General features: G+C 34.6%; 1 protein-coding gene across 9 annotated transcripts in view; it reads left to right on the top strand.

Moving 5' to 3' along the window:
- Positions 1-23,259, top strand: part of GOLPH3L (golgi phosphoprotein 3 like) — a 54,885-nt gene that overhangs the window by 18,613 nt on the left and 13,013 nt on the right. For 2 of the 9 annotated variants that reach the window (XM_065904812.1, XM_065904822.1), the window contains exons 14-16: positions 4,161-4,355; positions 14,518-14,649; positions 15,785-15,899. In XM_065904812.1, coding sequence (XP_065760884.1) covers positions 4,161-4,355; positions 14,518-14,649; positions 15,785-15,899 — 442 coding nt within the window. Of the gene's footprint in view, positions 1-427; positions 1,020-2,040; positions 2,127-2,458; positions 2,496-2,694; positions 2,717-4,160; positions 4,356-14,517; positions 14,650-15,784; positions 15,900-16,386; positions 16,529-23,259 lie in introns of those variants that run through there. The other 7 variants (XM_065904829.1, XR_010658883.1, XM_065904828.1 and 4 more) reach the window with 7 other exon arrangements.

Genomic DNA, 23,259 nt, shown 5'->3' on the forward strand with positions numbered 1-23,259 from the left:
AACTGTAGCATGCCAGGCTCCTCTGTCCATGGGATTTCTCAGGCAAGAATACTGGAATGGGTTGCCGTTTCCTGTCCAGGGGATCTTCCCAACCCAGAGATCAAAACCAGATCTCTTGGATTGCAGGCAGTTTGCCTGCATTTGGAGCAGATTTTTTACCAACTGAGCTACCAGGGAAGTTCTACTATTTTGAAGACATAATATCAAATCTTCTAACTACTCCAATATCCCTAATGAAAACCTTACACTTTGCAAGACTGTTTTCAGCAGCCATCAGGAGATATAAATAACAAAATTTTTAAAATAAGAAAAGGAAGGAATGGAGGAAGGAAAGAAGAAAGGGAAGAAGGAAACTCAGAGACACACAAAAAAACTCTAAAGATATTTAAACTGGAAAGTATTCTTAGTAGTTGTTTTCTTTTGACAGGTCCTTCATCACTTTGATTCTTCTAGTCAGGAGTCAGTGCCAAAAAGAAGAAAGTTTAGTGAACCGAAGGAGCAGATATAAAATTTTTTTTTTCTGCATGTTTGCAGAGTTCTCCACAACATTTAAACTAAAGGTCGCTATTTTACTATTTTAAGGTGTGTTTGTCCTACCTCTGAAAACTTAAATATGGTCTTAAGCAGTCAGCACACTAAAATGAATCCTTAACTATCATATTATGATCCTTAATCTTATCTGAGACAAATTCAAGAGAACTTTTGTATAAAAACAGAAGTACCAGTGTCATAATTCTATTAATTATCCTCTCGATATTGATGTATCTTCCATTTTGGCAGACACTTCCTTTAAACACATTAATTTTTTAAGGCCCTCTAAAAGCCATTTTTTGAAGTAAACAATGTTTATTTTTGTATTAAATTTTTCTAGAAATTCACTTTTTACCTATGTTAAAACTACAATTTAACTGGCTGTATTTGTTAGTGTGATTAAAACAATGTCTTCAGTACTTTGATACAGTGTATTAACATGATAATATATAATGTACAATTTAAAATTGGTACTTTACCTTTTTAAATAATTTTTACAAGACAAAATGACTGATTTTAAAATCTAGCATTTTGGGCAGCATGAATAAAATATTGTTCAATGTCTAGACTCTCATGGCTTCTAATTTTTATTTAAATAGTAGAAAATGTTTAGGCACTAATTTTGAAATCATTTTGGTAGATGTTTCTTTCAAGAGTTGAGCACACTTCCTAGACTTTTGGGTGGTAGTGTGAAAGATATTGTGCCTTTAGTGAGAAACCTGGGACCTGTTTCTAGACTTGACTATTTCTTGTGCTCTGGAAAAGGAAGGCTTAAAACTTAGTCTGTTTGCCTCTTGCATTTTCAGCAGCCATATCCTAAAAAATACACATTATCCATGAACTTGTCAGTAAGAAACAGTAATGGAAAATGTTAGTATGAATGCTGGGGTAGAAATGTGCCTATCCTGTTTAATGTAAACCAAATAAACGTCCACAAATTGACACAGATCAGGTTTTTCTGGAAGAGGAAAGCTAGGGATAAGCTAATTGCCGAAAACAACCAATTTTTAAATGTTCATGTATTCTTAGCTTTATTGGATCCCAACTCATCTCACCTAATTGTCCCAGTATACACTGCTACAGAACACACCTGCTACGCTGAGATTGCCCAACAAAAACCTTTGTAGATCGGTAGCTGGTGATAGCTCACTAAACGCTTTGATTGGCCGGTTTAATAGGGGTGGGGATCGCAGCCCTCCTTCCTCTCGCTACCGAGGTTCTTTCATTGGATTGACCAGCTGTCAGGTTAAACCCAAACCTGCCTCCTTTTGGTGGTGTTTGTCTGGAGCGCAACACAATAGCTGGGGGGAGAGCCTCCCCTCGTAAGCTCTAATTGGCTGAACTCAACCTTGGAGGTTTCTGATTGGTCCAATGAAGAAACACCAAGGTAGGTTGCCTAGTGATCCTGAGGAAGCTGATGTGTTATTCCTCCTCTGCATCGAAGGATCAGGAAGTTTGTTCTCTCTGCGTGGCTGAGAAGTTTTTCACCTAGCAGGACGGGGGTAGGGGGTGGGGGTGGGGTGGGGACAAATGTCCCCATAAAATAGAGCGCAAGCTGCAACCTGCGTTTGGCTGTAACCCACGAGTAACGTCAGGTAAGCAACGGGGGAAATACATCTAACGTCCAAAAAAATCCCTCCAAATATTTTACTTTATGGAGAGAAGGAGGTTTATATTTAATTTTGGGGCCATCGGTTTTTTTGTTTGTTTTTTAATAGGCTTTTTAACTGGTAAATGTCCAGGGATGATTAATTCTTCGAAGAAATTCCCCACTTTTTTTTTTTTTTTTTTTGCCCTGAAGATACTAAGTTTCTTGGATTGGATTAGAAAATGAGCCCTATTCACAGTGCCAGATAGGGTTAGCGCCCATAAGCGTTTATTTCATGGTTCTCTTCTTTTTTCACTCTTACTCCTGCCTCCCACCAAGAATTATTTGAAATACAGCCTTGAACAAAGAATCTCTTGTAAGTCACTTTATTTATATTTATGTTTTAAATGTTCTCATGCATTTCTGAGTATTCGTTTTAATCAGTATATATTTGTTGAGCAGTTACAACGTTAAAGACATTTGTGCTAGTTGCTATGGAGAATATAGAAACCCAAGAAGACAATATACCTGTCCTCAAGAAGTTTACAGTTGAGAGACAGCCATATCAAAAGAAAGACTATAATAAATACTTTAGAAGTAAGTATAAATAAAGTTGTTTGAAAGTACAGCTGAGGGAGAGACCTAGCCATGGGATACAGGGTAATGGAAAAGCAGATTCCCTGAAAGCTTTACAGTGGGTCCTCAGTAAGACTTCAAAGAATGAGTAGAATTTAGAGAGGAAGGGAATGGGGAGAGAACTCCATCCTGTACAAAGGAACGCATGACATGTTTGTGAAATGGCTTAGCAGTACATAATTTGGAGTAATGGGAAATACGCTAGAAGATAGAATGAAATCCAGTCACAGAGGCTCTTGAATGTGCTCTTTTGACCTTGAAAAAGCTATTATTTTCAATAATTGCTGATTTATGTAAAGTATGCTAACTTTAAACTTTATCACACATGATAGTGCAATTTTCCTTGACTGTAGATTTTTAAAACAGCTGTTGTTGTTCAGTCCCTCAGTCGTGTCCAATTCTTTGAGATCCCATGAACTGTACCACACCACACTTCCCTGCCCTTCACCATCTCCTGGAGTTTGCTCAGACTCATATCTGTTGAGTCAGTGATGCCATCCAGCCACCTCATCTTCTGTGGCCCCTTCTCTTGCCCTCAATCTTTCCCACCATCAGAGTCTTTTCCAGTGAGTTAGCTCTTCGCATCAGGTGGCCAAATGAACTCCATGAACAGTATGAAAAGGCTAAAAAAACCCCCCAAAACCTGATATAAAAAGCATAATATAAAAAGGCTGATTTTTTTTGTAATTGAGAATTTGCTAATCTTTTAACATTCTCTTGCCAGTACTTTTTGTTGTCACCTGTTTATGTATTTGCAAGATGATTAGCCTAGGAATAGAGATGAAAGTTTTTAGTCATATGGAAATGCTATACATGATATTCTGAGTGTTGTTCTCTAGACTGAGGATCTCCAAAGTGGTTGCATGAAGTGAGTCATTTGGGTTTGGGAAGGAAGTATTAGAACATGTATTTCTATTTAGTTTTTCTTAATTTTTTTAAAACAATTTTTGTGTTTTATAGTGCATCATTGAATATTTTTAGAAATTATATATAAATTACTGTATGCTCTCTGGAGTCGGATGCTCACATTTTTTTGCTGTTCCATATTACTTAACTTGTGGAGAATCCATTTTGTGAAAGGAATCACAATGATGGACATTCCCTCCTAGGTTATAGGTTATGCACAGGAAATCAGCAGGCTTAAAAAACAATATCATTTCTCCTGGACTTTAGAATTACTGATTTGATTTCTTGTCAGTGCCTCCAGTGCAGTTCAACTTGTTATACTTAGGAAAAGATACTGTGTTATCTACCTAATTTTTTCTTGTCGTTACTCCTTCCTTCTTTTCTCATTTACGTTTGTAAATATTTCTTATCTGTATACATTTTTAGTATGCATGCGTTAATATCTAGGTGTTTATTTACATAAGCATACTTATAGATATTTTTTCATCACCCCTTCCAGAAACAGGTGAGAATGACCACCTTAACTCACCGGGCCCGTCGTACTGAAGTAGGGAAGAATTCTGAAAAGAAGGTAGAAAGTGAGGAAGACATGAGTCAAGACCGAAATCAAGACAATGAGGACTCTGGAGATTCTAAGGATATCCGCCTCACCCTTATGGAAGAAGTATTGCTCCTGGGACTAAAAGATAAAGAGGTAACGCAGTTCGGTTTGCTTGGCTGTCTCAAAGACTTAAATATTGGAATGTTTTTAAGAAGTATCTGATAAAATATTTTCATTAATGCTAAACTGGCCTTAGAATTGTGCTTCAGCCATCTGGGGCATGGGGAAGTCTGGAAGGATGGCTGATACTTGGAGGGTAAAATCCAGAAGTATAATCACTTGAAGTGTAATTACAGAATTACTCCAAAATTTTAGAAGATACAACACAGTGTAAAGTGTTTGTAGTTTTCCAAATGAGATTGATGGTGAAATGACCTCTTACTAAACTAAGAAAGAATACCCACACACATTGAAGTCTTCTTGAGATTTAGGGAGAAAAGTTTTAAATGAAAAGACAAGGAACATGTGTGGCTTACTGCTTACAAAAATAAATAGTGGGTAGGTTTCTTATAATACAGTAAGAATAACTTCTATTCTGTGGATCTTTAGAAGTTAATGATCAACAATTGATGAGGATTATTTTAGAAGATATTTTAAAATTAATTTCATCTTTCTCTTTTTTTCTAATTTTTCCCTTATTAATATTTATTTTATAATGAGAATTAGTTTTAAGATAGCAAGTCTTGTGATATAATCAAATATTTTTTTGGCTTTTCTACTAGTAGTATACATTAACCTTCATTTGTAATTTAACTATTTATTGAGTTTTCCCTTCACTTTCTTCCCTTATGAAGAGATTATAAAGATATATAAGTAATATTTTAAACAGTCTACTTCCTTTTCAAGAAGACTTTGGTAAATACAAAAGGCATATTATTGCCCTCAGTTTTGAAAACATCAAATTTAAATGTTACTTTATATTTAAAAAATACTAAATGTGGCTTTGATAATTGTCCTTAGATAGAAATGAATTGGCTACATACATCTAGTAATATCTCTTCTTTACTACACTGACTCCTCAACTTGAGTATACACTTGTTTTACTTTGTATTATGCTGTTTTATTTTTTTTCTCTATCACTTTTCCCTCTTCTGTTTTTTTGTCATGTCAAATTACCAACTTGAACAAGATTACAAGACATTATAGACATTATAACCTGTGTATTGTTAAAACTGATACTAGAGACATGCCCATGTGTGCTTGGTCAGGACACAAATATACCAGAAAATCTTGCCTGGAAGTATATTTTCCTATTTGCTGAGAAAGTTTGTGAGGCTCTAGTTTTATAAAAGTTAAATAAATGAAAAAGCAAAACTGACTCTCTAAGACAAAGTCAGAGTAGGTCTGAAGATTAGGTGGTATAAAGATTTTGAGATGTTTACATAGTGCCTCAGAAACATTCACTGACTATAAAAGAAGAACATATTAGATCTGAAAAACTGTTTTGTTTGGTTTAGTTTTGAATAGGAATGATTAATTTCCTGCTGAACCTAGATACTAGAATTTTTGCTTCGGTTCTGTAGCGAAACTTACTTTGGACTTGTCTTTTGGACACAAACTTGTGTTTCTGAGTTTGTAATAGTTAATATAAACTTCAGGAAATAGGATAAAAAAATAAAGAAGCTTGTTTAGAGATATGATCATAGTAGGTGTTCGATATACTGGTAAAACACTGTACAAAGATGGGTAGATAATATCCACCTTTTGAATTGTTCTAATTTTATTTTGGGAGATAGTTGATGGTTGGTTCAGAAAGAATGAGAAATGATAAATCCTCAGGCATACAAAAATAGGAGAAGTCAAACTTTCTGATTTATTAAAGTTGTAATAGTTGTTCCAAAATACCAGTCGCATAACTAGCTCTAAAAATATTACATTGATTTCCAACTCAACTTGTTTTCTTATCTCTCAAACCACTTGTTGATTTATTTAATCAACAGTTAATGTACTTAGCATTATACAGGGCTTCCCAGGTGGCACTAGTGGTAAAGAATCTGCCTGCCGATGGAGGAAACGCGGTTTGATCTCTGGGTTGGGAAGATCCTTGGGCGCAGGAAATGGCAACCCACTCCAGTATTTTTGCCTGGAAAATCCCATGGACAGAGGAACCTGGCAGGCTATAGTCCATGGGGTCACAGAGAGTCAGACACGACTGAGCAATTAAGCATAGCATAGCATTATATAGCATTATATAGATAGTAAGGTAAATATAAAATAATATAAAATAATATAATAATATAAAATAATATATATATAATATATAATATAATATATTATCCCTGTCCTCAAGAAACTTGCATTCTAGCTGGGAATGCAAACTAGTACAGCCACTATGGAAAACAGTGTGGAGATTTCTTAAAAAACTGGAAATAGAACTGCCATATGACCCAGCAATACCACTTCTAGGCATACACACTGAGGAATCCAGATCTGAAAGAGACACGTGCACCCCAATGTTCATTGCAGCACTGTTTATAATAGCCAGGACATGGAAGCAACCCAGATGCCCATCAGCAGATGAATGGATAAGGAAGCTGTGGTACATATACACCGTGGAATATTACTCAGCCGTTAAAAAGAATTCATTTGAATCAGTTCTAATGAGATGGATGAAACTGGAGCCCATTATACAGAGTGAAGTAAGCCAGAAAGATAAAGAACATTACAGTATACTAACACATATATACGGAATTTAGATAGATGGTGGCGATAACCCTATATGCAAAACAGAAAAAGAGACACAGAAGTACAGAACAGACTTTTGAACTCTGGGGGAGAACGTGAGGGTGGGATGTTTTGAAAGAACAGCATGTATATTATCTATGGTGAAACGGACCACCAGCCCAGGTGGGATACATGAGTCAGGTGCTCGGGCCTGGTGCACTGGGAGGACCCTGAGGAGTCGGGTGGGGAGGGAGGTGGGAGGGGGGATCGGGATGGGGAATACTTGTAACTATATGGCTGATTCATGTCAATGTATGACAAAACCCACTGAAATGTTGTAAAGTGATTGGCCTCCAACTAATAAAATAATATTTAAAAATAAATAAATAAATAAATAAAAATAAAAAGGAGTTTCCTGGGTGGCTTAGTGGTTAGGATTCCTGGCTTTCACATACACACAAAAAAACCTCAATTGGCAACCCTGAGAAAACTAATAAACTGATTATTATGAACAGCTTTACATCTTCCCTCCCAATGTTCTGAATAATTCTAAAAAGATATAGTTTTCATGTAGTTTATTGAGAAATTATATCCATTTGTCTAGGTTTATAATCCATTCTTCCCAATCATGCTGAAATCATCTGTTAAATAATTAGAATAACATCCAGGTCACAGTTCCTTATTCTCCATTGTGATTAAGCAAAGTGAGCTTTTAGTAATGCTTAATCTCTTGTCTAAAATGTCTCTTTTAACTCTGTGGACATAGAAATATTAATTGGAGTTAGAATGAATCACATTAATTTATAAAAGAGGAAAATAGATAAAATCTTGGAGCCATTAATTTAATAGAGTACTTTTTTTTGTTACTTTTGTTTTGAATTTGTTACAATATTGCTTCTACTTTTTGTTTTTGGATTTTGGCCATGAGGCATGTGGGATCTTAGCTCCCTGACTGAGGATTGAACCTACACCCCCTGAATTGGAAGGCGAAATCTTAACCACTGGACCACCAGGAAAGTCCCTAATAGAGTACTTTAAAGGAAAATAGTAGATTAACTCTTCTTTAAAGTAATTTTTAGAGGGAAAAAATGAAATAAAATTCATTTTGCTTGTAAAACTTTTTTTCTTGTATAATTTTTGATAATCCTGGAAATCATCTTGCAGACGTTGGGCTTTAGAATTGGCCATATAGAAAAGGCTTCAGGAAGACACGCCAAAATTCCTTCTGAAATGGAAAGTGAAGCAATTTTAATGTTGAATCTTCAGATTAGGGGGGAGAGAAAGATTTTTTTCTGAGATTTTTTTCCTAATAAAATATTTTTTTAATTTGGAAACATTAGAAAACCACTTTTTAAAGTATTTATTTATTTATTTATTTATTTATTTATTTATTTAAAGATAATGTTAGAGAAGGTTATGTGGAAGATGTGACCCTTGTACTCAATCCTTAAAGTAGACAGTATTTTACATAACTGATAATCTTGAATATGCAATTATATATTTGCCTGTTTTTCATTCAACTTTAATGTAAGGGTTTTCTAACATTTTTAGAAGCTCCTTTTAATGATGCTTTACGCTTCTTTGGTTTCTTTCCTCTTTTTACCCCAAGCAGGCAACTTTAAAATCTTTAACCTTCAGAGTTGTTTTAAGGTGTGTCTTTAAAGAGGTTTGAGTAACGAACACTTGACTAAGTGGAAATTCAGTGCAAAGGTGTTGACTATCAGAATTTATTGAAATCTTTTTTTTTTTTTTAAGTCTTTATTGAATCTGTTACAAGATTGCTTCTGTTTTATCTTTTAGTTTTTTGGCCCCAAAGCATGTGGGATCTTAACTCCCTGCCAGGGATCGAACCCTTACCCCCTGCATTGGAAGGCAAAGTCTTAACCACTGTACCGCCAGGGAAGCCCCTATTGAAATCTAATTGCCCAAACTTTTACAAGACTAAAACAGTATTATCAAAAGTTTCAATATGTATAATCTTTGACTCAAAAATTTCTTCTAAGAAATTTATTTATAAGAATAAATTTATATTTATTCTAAGAATATATACATTTCTGTTAAGAATTTATTCTTCTAAGAATTTATTTATGTGTAAGAAGTACACATACAAATGAATATTTCTTTACAGCATTTTTTTATAATGGCAAAAAACTGTAGGCAACCCAAACATATATCAATAAGGACTTGAATAGATAAACTGTAGTGTATCTAAAATGCAGTACTATGCCCATAACAATGATTGACGTAGCTGTGTGTTTAGTAATGTGGAAAGATATACAAAATAATGCCTAAGTGGAAAGTTGCCACTCAGTATAATCTTATTTCTGTATGTAATATTAGCAAACATATACTACAATAGACTATGCATATGAAATCTAGAAAATATCCACTAAACTGTTACGTGGAAGTGATAAGATTATGAGACTTCTACTTTCTAAATTATACATTTCTAAAATCTCTCCTCTTTTTTTGACAATTATATATTACATTTATAATCAAGACAAAGTCTACTATTCAAAGATCTCATTCTGCCAGTCCTCCAGTATTTTCTGTTGACCATGAAGCAGTGTGCAATTATGGTTTCTCAGTAGATTCTAAAATTTTTCTCTTTCTCTTTTCCCTCACGTACACAGCCTTTGGTAATTAAATGTAATGATTGAATGGTGAACTTCAGTATGCACATGCTAGATCATCCTGCATACTAAAGCACTGACCCTTTAACACAGAATCTTCATTATATATGGCTTGAGAATTTACCAAGACAGCTAGATAAATCTAGAGGAAAATGGACTTCAAAGTTATAACTGTATTTAAAAGTCTTCATGTATATTCTTATAGTTTTTACTATTATGACATGATTCAATAAAAAGAAAGTTAAAAAACTGATTTGAAGAGTTTTATATAGTGTGAGATACTATGTTGGGAAAGGGTAATATTGAAAAACACACAGTTTGTACATCCTGGCCATTATTTCTTTATTTGCGGTACTTTTCATTTATAGTTCTGTTGACAATCTGACATCATTGTTACTGAAACAGAAGTTATATGGTTAGGTAGAAATGAAAAAACAAGGAAAACTTTCCTCTAATTGCTATATTACTGATTGAAATGTTTGTACACCTGTTGAGATTCATAGTCAACAGGATTAAAAGTTATACCTAAGTAAATTATATATTCTAAAGTAAAGTTATAGTTTAACCTTAACTAGGCAGCTAACTTCTATAAAACCAGGTATTACTCAGGAGTGGGGGGGGGTGGGTAGGCTTACTCATTCCTTAAAGAGGAGTTACAAGGGTTACTCTTGTAGCCATGAGGCAGGCAGCGAAGAGAACTAATCCCACCTTTGAGTCTAAGATCAGACCCTCAGAAAATTTGGATAAATCTAGGAATGCTTATAGTTCAGGCTGAGCTTTTACCAAGTTAACATATTTACTTTAAATCATAAATTTGTGCTTTCCAGAAACATTTATTGAGAAATACGATAGTATTTCTGTATTCTGAGACAGTATTCAGTCTCATATTCTCTCCTTATATAGAATATATAATAAATTTATATTCTAGTGAGGACAAGCAGTTGATTGCAGTATGAAATAATAAATGGTAGGGGAGAAGTAGACCCACACACACACACCCAGGTGAGGAACCTAACCCAAAGGGTGGAGTGGAGGGAAAGATAATGTTAGAGAAGGTTATGTGGAAGATGTGACCCTTGTACTCAATCCTTAAGAACAAGGAAGAGCTGAGTAAAGAAGAATTTTGTTTCTTTAGACAGAACTGTGTGTGCAAAGGCCAGTAGGCAAAAAAGATGCATTAAGAGTATTTAAAATTGTTCCAGAAAGCTGGAGAATAGTGTTCTAGGGAAAATAAGCCAGAGAGAAACAAGTAAGCAGCCTCCTGATTTAAGTGCAATAAGGGAGACCCAGGTTCAATCCCTGGGTAGAGAAGATTCCCTGGAGAAGGGAATGGCAACCCACTCCAGTATTCTTGCCTGGAGAATTTCATGAACAGAGGAGCTTGGTGGGCTGCTGTCCATGGGTCAAAAAGAGTTGGACACAACTAAGTGACTAACACTTTCACTACTACTTTAACTAAGAAATTTGGATTTGACTGGGAGGAGCAGAGGGGAAGGGAGTTATATAATTTATTTTAGCTTGAAGATTATAGGAAAAATGGAATTAGAAGACCTCTAGTTCTGCAGTATAGTGTTAAGACTTAATTTTTAATGTATTGTTGGGGGAATTCCCTGGTAGTCCAGTAGTTAGGACTTGGTATTTCCTTTTCCAGGGACCCAGGTTTGATCCCTGGTCAGGGAACTAAGATCTCACAAGTCATATAGTGTGCTCCCCACCGCCACCAAAACTATATTCTTGGCAGTCTCCCAGTCCCACCATGCCTTACTCACAGCAGAAGCAAATGCAGATCTTCTCTAAAGGAAAATATCCTCAGGGTCTTCCCTGGTGATCCAGTTGAGACTCCAAGCTTGCAATGCAGGGGGCACAGGTCTGATCCCTTATCTGGGAAGATTCCATGTGCCACATGTTGTGGTTAAAAAAAAAAAAAAAAGGAATACATCCTCAATTTAGGCCTCCAAAATCTCATAGATTTACAAAAAATTAAATATGTGCCTCTTAATCAAACATCATCAAACATACAAAGAAAAATACACCCATGAGAAAGAATCAGCAGAAGTAACAATGGTTCATTCAAGGACCTTAGATGTTAAAATGATCAAACAATATGAAATGTCTATGATGTTTTTAAAGAAATAAAAAAATCACAAAATGAATATAAAACGAATCACAAAAGACGAAATGATCACAAATGACCAGGTAAATATGAAAAATAAACTTTAAGAGTGTAAAGCCGTGGCTCTGATGGTAAAGAATCTGCCTGCAGTGTAGGAGACCCAAGTTCAATCCCTGGAAAGAGAGGGGAATAGCTACCCACTCCAATATTCTTGCCTGAAGAATTCCATGGACAGAGGAGCCTGGTGGGCTACAGTCCATGGGGTTGCAAAGAGTTGGACACGACTGAGCGACTAACACTTTCTCAGGATTAGTTTAACATATTAAATATAGATTGAGAGTAAATTAGAAGTCAGATATGAACTAACTCTTGAAAAAGCAATACAGAGGCAATGGAAACGGAAAATATATAGGAGAAGTTAAAAGGCCTGGAGGTTAGAATAAGAAAAATTGAAAGAATTAAGGGAATAGAGGAAAGCCAAAATTCTTAGAAAGAAGAATTAACATTTTTTGAGAAATAATAAATGAGCCTACAGATATGGGAAGTGTATACCAAACAGGATACGTAGATTCACACACACTTAAGCTGTAGTCAAACGGAAAAATACCAAAAGAGAAAAATCTTAAAGGACCAAAGAAAAAAGACAAGCCACCTCCCACAATCAATAAGAATGATAGATTTCTTACTGCAACAATGGAAGCTAGAAGAGGAGGGCATAATATCTTCAATGTGATAAAGAGAAAACTATCTAGAATTTTATGTCCAGAAAAACAATATTTTTAAAACAATGGTAAAATGAAGACATTTCAGATCAACAAAATAGAATTTGCCTTTAACAGACTTTTACTTAAGGAAATTCTACTTTAGGAAGAAGGGAAATGGTACCAGAAAGGAGATCTGAGATGCAAGAAGGAATAGTGAGCGAAGAATTTGGTAAGCATCTGAGTAAATCTAAACAAGTGCTACCTGTATAAAATAGTGATGTCTAATTTATGAAGTAAAAGATTCAATATTGGCCAGTTAGGATAGATTAATATATTGATTTGTTTTAAAAATGAATTAGTATATTAATTTTAAATTAATTATCATGCATGTTAAAATTTCAAAGATAACTTCATAAAGAAAAGTGAATGTAAACTTCTAAATCAATAAATAGGAAAACTGGATTTTTTTTGGCCGCACCATTTGGCATACAGGATCTTAGTTTCCTACCAAGGATCGAGTCCACACCTCCTGCCTTAGAAGCATGCAGTCTTAACCAGTGGACCACCAGGAAAGTCCCTGGAATTTTTAAAAGCTGTTTTTCAAGGCTTTGCCACTTAGCTTTGTGACCTCTGTCATGTTACATAACCTCCATAAGCCTTAGTTTCCCCATCTTTAAAATGTGGATAATAGTAGAACCTCCCTTACAGGATTGTTGTGAAGATATAATCATATAATGCATGCAAAGAAGCTTAGCACAAATCTACAACATAGTTAAGTGTTCAATATATATTAGACATTACTGTTAAGAATAGTGACTTAGTCTTGGTCATGCTTTAAAGCCATGCTAGGAAATAAATAAAGCCATGCTAGAATCTGCCAACATCACACCCAGCCTCTCTCTAGTGAGAGGGAAAGCTGCACCCAAAGATAGCTAAAAAGTGTTACACAGTTCATAACTGATAGGTCTTCCTTGTGTTAATCACAGCTCCTTGCTTAGAACCTTTAGAATTCAATATTGCCTTTTAGTAAAAAGTTCAGAGCTTCAAGGCTACAGCCTTTCTACAGCCTAGCCTGACCAACTTTATCTCGTAAGTTCTCTTTAAATCCTTGAGTTAAATCTCTAAACATATATGAGGTCTCCTTCCTTAATGCTTTTGCTTAAAATACCCTTTTGAAGAATAGGTAGAATTTGAATGACTTCCTTCATCTGGAAAACCCTCACTCTCTGCTAAGTCCAATCTATTCTTCAAATCCCAGCTCAAGTCCCATAAGAGTTCCTGACAACTCTAGCCCAAAAGTAATTTATAATTGGAAAAGTATCATCTAAACCAGGCTTTCTATTGTAATTTATACCTGTCTCTTCTACTCCATTTTTCATTCAATTGAACCTTTATTTAAATTTTATATTGTCACAGAAAGCTTCCCTCAAGTTTGTAGGTCTTTACAGCTACATTTTCAGATCCTTAAGATAGTGGCTATTAATTGTATATCTTTGTATTCCCTGTAGTTCCTCAGGAAGGAAAACTAACATGTAAGTGCCTACAATATGCCAGGTATTATACTAAATGGTTTCTTATATTGATAATATATTTCTTACTTATTCTTGACAAACTTATGTAGATATTAGTTCCCTCGTTTTATAGATGAGGACATTGCACTTGAGAAAGGTTAAGTAACACACCCAAGGCACTTAACTAGTCAGTGGCAGAGCTGGGTTTCTACTATACCATTCATCAAAATAGCTTGCAACTAATACATACCTTGGAGGTATAAAAGCTCAAATGGTATACATCTTTCTACTTGACTTATTTGTATCCCACTGTGAAATTTAGAATGTCATGAAAGCAAAGAAGCCAAAATTCTTCTCAAAAATTGAAATTTGGCATGCCAATTATTAACTTAACATTCCAACCATAGGAATTCACAAAGAACTTGAAGTTAGAAAGTCATACTTTGGGGAGAGGGGTGGATTAAGGAAGTTAATTAAGAGATTTTTTTCATTTATTCTGTATTTTGCCTTGAGTTCATGTAATGTGATATGAAATGAATCACAGAACAAAATGGAACATTCTTTGGGTGCTTGCTGCAAGTCCATATCCCTTTCAGAGCGTTCTTTCTTTTCTCTTTTCCCGTTTCCTAGGGTTACACATCTTTCTGGAATGACTGCATATCATCTGGCCTGCGAGGTGGCATCCTGATAGAGCTGGCCATGCGAGGTCGAATCTATCTAGAACCCCCCACCATGCGTAAGAAGCGACTACTAGACAGAAAGGTAGAGCATACTCCATGAATATCCTCTTAAGAAAGGACAGATACCAACAGTCCATTTTGGAAGAATAGGAAGATTTGAGATGTGAGACAATAAAAATACCACTTATTCATTTGTCCCATTGTCTAACAGGTTTAATTATCCTGTAGCAGAGAGAGAAATCTAAGTATCCAAGGTCTAAAGAGTTATAAGAAGTTCACGGTTTTGTCTTCCCTTTTTATGCAGAAAAGTCACATCTAGGATGGTGTTGATTATTTTTCTGTATTTATCTATAGCTGTAATATTATGAAACAGAATATTATATGATGAGGAGGTAAACATGTGAGTCAGATGCAGTCTTAACCCTGGTCAACCTCAGATAACCATTCAGTTTCCCTCCTTCCAATTATTTTGCAAGTCCTCTCTAGCATGAATTATACACTCTCTCCATTTTCGTATTACTCATTTTTTCCACTGACAACTTCACTGTCATACTTAACACTGTAGTGAAACTACATTCTTAGGTGTCACCAGCTAATTTTCAGTCTTCTGAAAATGTATTTTTCTCTTTTATCCTATATGTGGTGTTTGACACTTTCGACTACCTCCTATTTGAAACTTCCTCTCTTCTTGAGCTTTGTTATATTACATCCTCTTAATATCTAAATCTCAATTTATATCACTTTGTATCCTTTTAGAGATATCATTTACCTTTACAGCTTCATCTGTCACCCTTATGATATTTTCAAATTTCTAGACCTGTCTTCTTTTTCCACCTCCAGGAACATAGTTAACTATTGTCCAGACATTTCAACTTGACTATCCCATATCAGTTAAAACCAAGCTTCATCAACTTTACCTGAGTTTCCTATCTTTACTAATTGTTTCACAAGTTGGTTTTCCAGGCTCAAAGAGTTATTATTGAATCTTTTTTCTCCATTATCATTTATATATCCAGTTTGCCACTGGGGCCCAGTTCAAATGGTATTTTTATCTATCCATACTAGATTTTAAATTTCTTGAGAAAAAAGAGAAAATATTTTATGCTGCTTTGCTTTTCCTATGACATTTAACCAATAATATATGTATAGCATATTCACTGATTTTAATTTGAATGAAGTAGATGAAGCAAAGTCTCTTGTTTCTTCTTTTCTGAAAGGTACTGCTAAAGTCAGACAGCCCAACGGGTGATGTTTTACTGGATGAAACTCTCAAGCACATCAAAGCAACTGAACCCACAGAAACTGTCCAAACATGGATAGAGCTACTCACCGGTAAGATGATGCAGAATGATTTAAAAAATTCCACATTTTATAATCTTTACCCTACTCTTAAGGTTAGGAGAAGAAGTATAGGAATTCAGGGTGCTGAGTAAGATATATATATATTTCAGTGTTAAACTGTACTAATGAGGGACCAAAAAGGCATGATTAATCAATACGTAAAGTTTTCCAAAGCTTCACCTTACCTCTGTGCACCTCATAAGCTCACAAGAAATTTTTTTAACGTCTGTGTTGATGTATCATTCACATACGGTTGTGTAATTCACATACAGGGTCATCATACAATTGACCCATTAAAAGTATACAATTAAATGGATTTTAGTATATTCACACAGTTGTGCAACCATCATCACAACCTAAGTTTAGAACATTTTCATCATCCCCAAAATAAACCCTATGCTCACTAGCAGTTTTCCCCACGTTTCCCAGCCCTCCTGCCCAGCTCCGACAACCACTAATCTACGTTCTATCTCTGTAGATTTGCCTATTCTGGATATTTCATATAAACGAAACCATACAACTAACTTATGGTTTTTTGTGACTGACTTCCAAGGATAATATTTTCAAGGTTCATCCATGTTGTGGCATGTATCAGCACTTCATTCCTTTTTTCCTCAAAGGCAAGTTCAAAAACTTTACTATGAATAACTAAGCCTAGGGCATAAAATTATAGGAGAATCTTGCACAGGGCACTTTGAGGTCACAGCCAGTGTCACCTTCTGGAATAGTTTTTTTAAATTGAAGTTTTTATTGAGACATTTGTATTGAGTTGGTCAAAAAGTTCATTCCGTTTCTTCCATAAAATCTTACAGAAAAACTTGAAGGAACTTTTTGGCCAACCCAGTATATTGACATGCAGTTGTAAGAATTAATATAGAGAGAGACCTTTATATGCCTTGTCTAGAATCCCCCACTGGTAAAATTTCTCAAAGTTTTAGTATATGATAATCAGAGTACTGAAATTGATGTAAATCACCAATCTTGTTAGAATTTGCCTAGGTTTTTTGTTTTGTTTTTTTGTTCTTTTTGGCCGCGCCACGTGGCATGTGGAATCTTAGTTCCCCAACCAGGGATCAAACCCTGCTGCCTGCAGTGGAAGCACAGAGTCTTAACCATTGAACAGCCAGCAAAGTCACAAATTTCCCCAGTTTTAACTTGATTTTTTATTTCCAAATAATATTTCATTGAATGGTTATAGTACTTCAGTTATTTATTTATCATTTGATGGACATTTGAATTATTTCCTCTTTTTGACTAGTGTGAACATTCATAGACAAGTTTTTGAGTGGACGTATTTTCATTTGGGGGGTATATAGTTAACTCTATTGTGGTAAAATATACATATTTATTATCTTAATCATAAGAGTACAATTCAGTGACATTAAAAACACAGTGTTGTATAACTATTACTTCTTTCTACACTCAAAGCTTTCTCATCATCCCAATATCCCTCTTCCTTCCTCTCCTCATTCCCTGGCAACTTCTTATCTACCTTCTGTCTCTATGAATTTACCTGATCTAAATAACTCATATAAGTGGAATCATATAGTATTTGTCCTTCTATGCCTGACTTACTTGAAAGCTAAGCATGTTTTCAAGGTCCATTCATCTTACAGCTTACATCAAAATCTCATTCATTTTTATGGTTGAGTAATATTCTGTTGTATGTGATATACCGCATTTTGTTAATTTCATCTGTTAATGGACACTTGGGTGTTTCCATCTGTTGGCTATTGTAGGGTAATGCTGATGTGAACCTTGTGCATATATCTGATGAAGTCATTGCTTTCCATTCTTTGAATGTATATCTTGGAGTAGAATTATTGGGTCATGTGATAGTTCAATAGTTTGAGAAACCACCAAACTTTTCTACAGAGGCTGCAGTCTTTGACAGTCTTACCAGCCATGATAAGGTTCCAGTTTCTGTACATCCTCATTAGCACTTATTTTGTTTTGTTTTTAATTATAGCCATCCTAGTAGATACGAAGTGGTATATCATTGTGGTTTTGATTTGCATTTCCCTAATGATTAATGATGTTGAGCATCTTTTCATGGATGACTTATGTATCTTCTTTGAAGAAATGTCTATTCAGGTCCTTTGCCCATTTTTGAATTGGCTTCTGTTGTTGTTGTTGAGTTTTAGAAGCTCTTTCTATAGTCTCAACAGTAATCCCTTATCAGATACATGATTTGTAAATATTTTCTCTCATTCTATAAGTTATCTGTTCACTTTATTGAGAGTAACTTGATGCACAAAAGTTCTTAATTTTGATGAAGTCCAATTTATTTGTTGCCTGACTTTTGGTGTCATATCACTGAAATCTTTGCCAAATCTAATGTCATAAAGATTTTCCTAATGCTTTCTTCTAAGAGTTTTATAGTTTTAGTTCTTAAATTGGTTTTTTGATCCATTTTTACTTAATTTTTTAATGTGATTTAAAAGTTCAACTTCATTCTTTTGCATATGGATATGCAGTTTCCCAGAACCATTTGTTAAAAATACTATTCTTTCCCCCTTGAATGGCCTTGGAAGTCTTGTTGAAAATCAGTTGACCATATCTGCAAAGGTTTATTTCTGGACTCTATTCTGTTGTATTAACCTGTATGTTTGTCCATACTGTTTTACTTACTGTAGCTTTGTAGTAAGTTCTGAAGTTGGAAAAGTATGAATCCACTAATTTTATCCTTCTTTTTCAAAGGTGTTTTGGCTGTTTTGGACCTTGTGCAATTCTATATGAATTTGAGGATCAGCTTTTCCACTTCTATGGAAAAGGCTGTTAGAATTTTATAGGGATTGGGTTGAACCTGTAGATCTTTTGGTTGGTTATTGCCATTTTAACAGTGTTAAATTTTCCTGTCCATTAAAAGAGACTTAGGCTGTCTTTCCATTATCTAGGTCTTCTTTAATTTTCTTTCATCAGTTTTATAGTTTTCAGTGTAAAAATCTTTCACCTCCCTGGTTAGAGTTATTCCTAAATATTTAATTTTCTTACACACTGTTACAAATGGGACTGCTTTCTTAATTTCATTTTCAGATTATTCACTTCTGATATACAGAAACAACTGATTTTTGTGTTTTTATCTTGTATCTAGCAACTTAGTCGAGTCTATTAGCTCTAGTTTCTTTTTGTGTATTTGGGGGGGATTTTCTATGTATAGGATCATGTCATCTGCAGACAGAGATAGTTGTAGTTCTTCCTTCCCAACTTGAAGTGAAGTGAAGTGAAGTCACTCAGTCGTGTCCGACTCTTTTCAACCCCGTGGACTATAGCCCACCAGGCTCCTCCGTCCATGGGATTCTCCAGACAAGAATACTGGAGTGGGTTGCCATGCCTTTCATTTTTCTTTCTTATCTACTAGCTCTGGATAGAACTTCCTTAAATTGTTGAATAGCAGTGGTGAAAGCAGGCATCCTTGTCTTTCTTGTTCCTTGACTTTTGGGGGATCTTTCAGTCTTTTACCATTGATTATGATATTAACTGTAAGGCTTTCATGAATACTCTTTATCATATTGAGAGATTTTTCTCTTATTCCTAGTTTCCTGGAAGTTTGTATAATGAAAGGGTGTTCGTTTTCGTCAAGTTACTTTTTTTTTTTTTAATTGAAGGATAACTGCTTTACAGAATTTTGTTGGTTTCTAAGTTGCATTTCTGAATCAAGTAACATGGTAATGTGGGGTTTTTCTTAATTATATTAAATGATGTATTATTGATACTTTGATTTTTATTGAAATAGGCATAAGTGTTATATTAGTTTCAGGTGTACATCGTGTTGATTCAGTATTTATGTATATTGAGAAATAATCACCGCAATAAGTCTAGTTAGCATCCATCATCACACATAGTTTTTTCCTTGTGATGAGAACTTTTAAGATCTATTTTCTTGAGTGCTTTGTGGCTTCAGTTGTGTCCAACTCTGTGCGACCCTGTGGACTGTATGTAGCCCACCAGGCTCCTCTGTCAGTGGGATTTTCCAGGCAAGAATACTGGAGTGGATTGCCATGCCCTGCTCCAGGGGATCCTCCCAACCCAAGGATCAAACCCACGTTGCTCATGTCTCCTGCATTGGCCGGCAGGTTCTTTACCACTCGTGCCACCTGGGAAGCCCATTTGAAAGTCTGTTTTCTTAGCAACTTTAAAATATATAATACAATGTTAGTAACTATAGTTACCATGCTATATATTACACCCCCAGGATTTATTTATTTTATAACTGAAGTTTTGTGTCTTTTGATCTTCACACATTGTGGTGTTCTTCCCCTTCCCGCCCCTAGCAAATACTAATCTGTTCTCTATATCTAAAATTTTGGAATTTTTTGGTTTTGTTTTAGATTCCAGATATAAGTGAGATCATAACAGTATTTGTCTGTCTCTGTCTGACTTATTTCACTTAGCATAATACCCTCAAGGCCCATCCATGTTGTTATGAATGGCAAGATTTCCTCTTTTTATGGCTGATTAGTATTCCAATGTATGTATATGTGTGTGTGTATATGTGTATGCTTGTGTGTGTGTGTATCCATTTTCTTTATCTATTCATCCATAATTGATATTTAAATTGCTTCCGTGTCTTAGCTACTGTAAATAATGTTGCCGTGAACATGGGGTACATGTATCTTTTCAAGTTAGTGTTTTCATTTCCTTTGGAAAAATTCTCAGAAGTAGAATTACTAAATTATATGGTAGTTATTTTAATTTTTTGAGAAATTTCTATACTGTTTTCTATAGTGACTGCACCAATTTACATTCTCACCAACAGTGCATGAGGGTTCCCTTTTCTCTATGTCCTTGCCAACATTTGTGTTTTTTTTAAATATTTTAAAATATTTAGATATTTATTTTTATTTATTTACTAATTTGACTGCACTGGGTCTTAGTTGAAGCACGCAGGATCTTAACTGTGGCATGTGGCATCTAGTTCCCCAACCAGGGATCGAACTTGGGTCCCCTGCATTGGGAGGGTGGAGTCTTAGCTGCTGGACCACCTGGGAAGTCCCTATCTTTTTAAAATACTTTTTATTATATATTGGAGTATAGCCGATTAATAATGTGATAGTTTCAGGTGGCCAGTGGGACTCAGCCAAACATATACATGTATCTCTTCTCTCTCAATCTCCCCTTCCATCCAGGCTGCCGCATAACATTGGGCAGAGTTCCCTGAACACTTGTTATTTTTTATCTTTTTAATAATAACCATCCTAACAATTGTGAAGTGATATCTCACTATAGTTTTGATTTGTAGTTCCTTGATAATTACTGATGTTGAGCACATTTTCATGTGTCTTTTGGCCATTTGTATGTCTTCTTTTGAAAAACATCTATTTAGATCCTTGGTCTATTTGAGTTTCTGTTACATTCCTGGGATAAATTTTACTTGATCATAGTGAATAATCCCTTTATCATGCTTTTGGATTAAGTTAGCTAATATTTTACTAAGGATTTTGAATCTACATTCATAAGACTTATTGGTCTGTAACTTTCTTTTCTTGTGATGTCTTTATTTGGCTTTAGTATCAGGATAATCTTGCCTCACAGAATGAGTTAACATGTTCCTTCTTTAGATTTTTGGAAGACTTTGAGAAGGATTGGTGTTAATTCTTGTTTAAATGTAAGGTAGAATTCACTGATGAAGTCATCTGGCCCTGAACGTTTCTTTGTAGGGAGGTTTTGATTTTTGATTACTGATTTCATATTTTTATTTGCTATAAATCTGTTGAAATTTTCTGTTTCTTCATCAGTTTGGATAATTTGAATGTTTCAAGGCGCTTGTCCACTTTTTCTAGGTTGTCTAATTTGTTGGTTTAACGTTATTCATAATATTATTTCATAATTCTTTTTTTAATCCCTGCAAGGTCAATGGTAATGCCTCCACTCTCATTTCTGATTTTTAGTTGTTTCTATCTTTTTTCCTTTGGCAGTCTAGTTAAATGTTTGTGAATTTTGTTGATCATTTCAAAGAAACAACTTTTAGTTTCTTTAATTTTGTTTGTTGTTCTTCTGATCTCCCTTTTTGGATATATCTAATCTATTTCCTTCCTTCTATTAACTTTGGGTTTATTTTGCTCTTCTTTTACTAGTCCATTAAAGTATAAAGTTAGGAGATTGATTTTAGACTTTTTTAATTTAGACATTTACAGCAAATTTCCCTCTGCTTTCACTGTGTCCCATATGCTTTCATATGTTGTGTTTTCATCCATTTCTAAGTATTTTCTAATTTCCTTTGTGATTTCTTCTTTGACACATTGGTGTTTAAGCTTGTTTAATTTACACATATAGGCAAATTTTCATTTTCCTTCTTTTATTGATGTCTAATTTCATCCCACTGTGGTGAGAGAAGATGCTTTGCATGATATCTGTCTTTTGAAATATATTGAGATGTATTTTATGGCCTGACACATGGTGTCTCCTAGAGAATGTGCCTTGTAAATCTGAGAAGAACATGTATTCTGCAAGTAGGGTGATATAAAACTGTCTACTTCTGTCTGTTCTATCCATTTTGCTTCATATATTTTGAGTCTGTTATTAGGAGTGTAAATATTTATAATTGTTTTATCTTCTTGTTGTACTGAACCTTTTATTAATATATAATGTCTCTGTGTCTCTTTTGTCTTGTATGATTTAAAGTCTATTTTGTCCAAAATTAGTATAGCCATCCCTTCTCTTTTTTGGTTACTATTGAATGGAATATCTTTTTCCATCCATTCACATCCATTCACTTTCAACCTGTCTGTGTCCTTTGATCTAAAGTGAGTCTCTCAAAAAAAAAAAAATTGAATCTCTCATAAACAGCATTTAGTTGGATCATGTTTTTTAACCCATTCTGCCAATTTTTTCTTACTGATTAAATAATTTAATGTGTTTACATTTAAAATAATTACTGATAAGGAGACACTTCCACCATTTTGCTATTTGTTTTCTATATGGCCTGTAGACTTCGGTCCCTCATTTCCTGCATTACTATCTCCTGTTATGTTTGGTTGATTTTTTTATAGTGAAACGTTTTGATTCCCTTCTCATTTTCTTTAGTGTATATTCTGTAGACGTTTTCTCTGTTGCACCATGGGGATTACATTTTATATCTTAAAGTTGTGACAACCTAATTTGAATTTATACCAACTTAACTTCAGTAACACAAAAATTCTGTTCCTATACAGCTCCATTCCACTCTCTGTTTTGATGTCACAGATTATACCTTTGTAAATTGTGTGACCAATATCATAGGTTAATAATTGTTCTTTAATGCATCTGTCTTTTAAAGTATATAGAAAATAAAAAGTAGAGTTACAAACCAAAATTAACTTTTATAGTTGTCCATGTATTTAACTTTTATTGTGTCTTTATTTCTTCATTA

Source organism: Muntiacus reevesi, chromosome 1 (assembly GCF_963930625.1).
Source record: "Muntiacus reevesi chromosome 1, mMunRee1.1, whole genome shotgun sequence".
Lineage (NCBI taxonomy): Eukaryota > Metazoa > Chordata > Mammalia > Artiodactyla > Cervidae > Muntiacus > Muntiacus reevesi.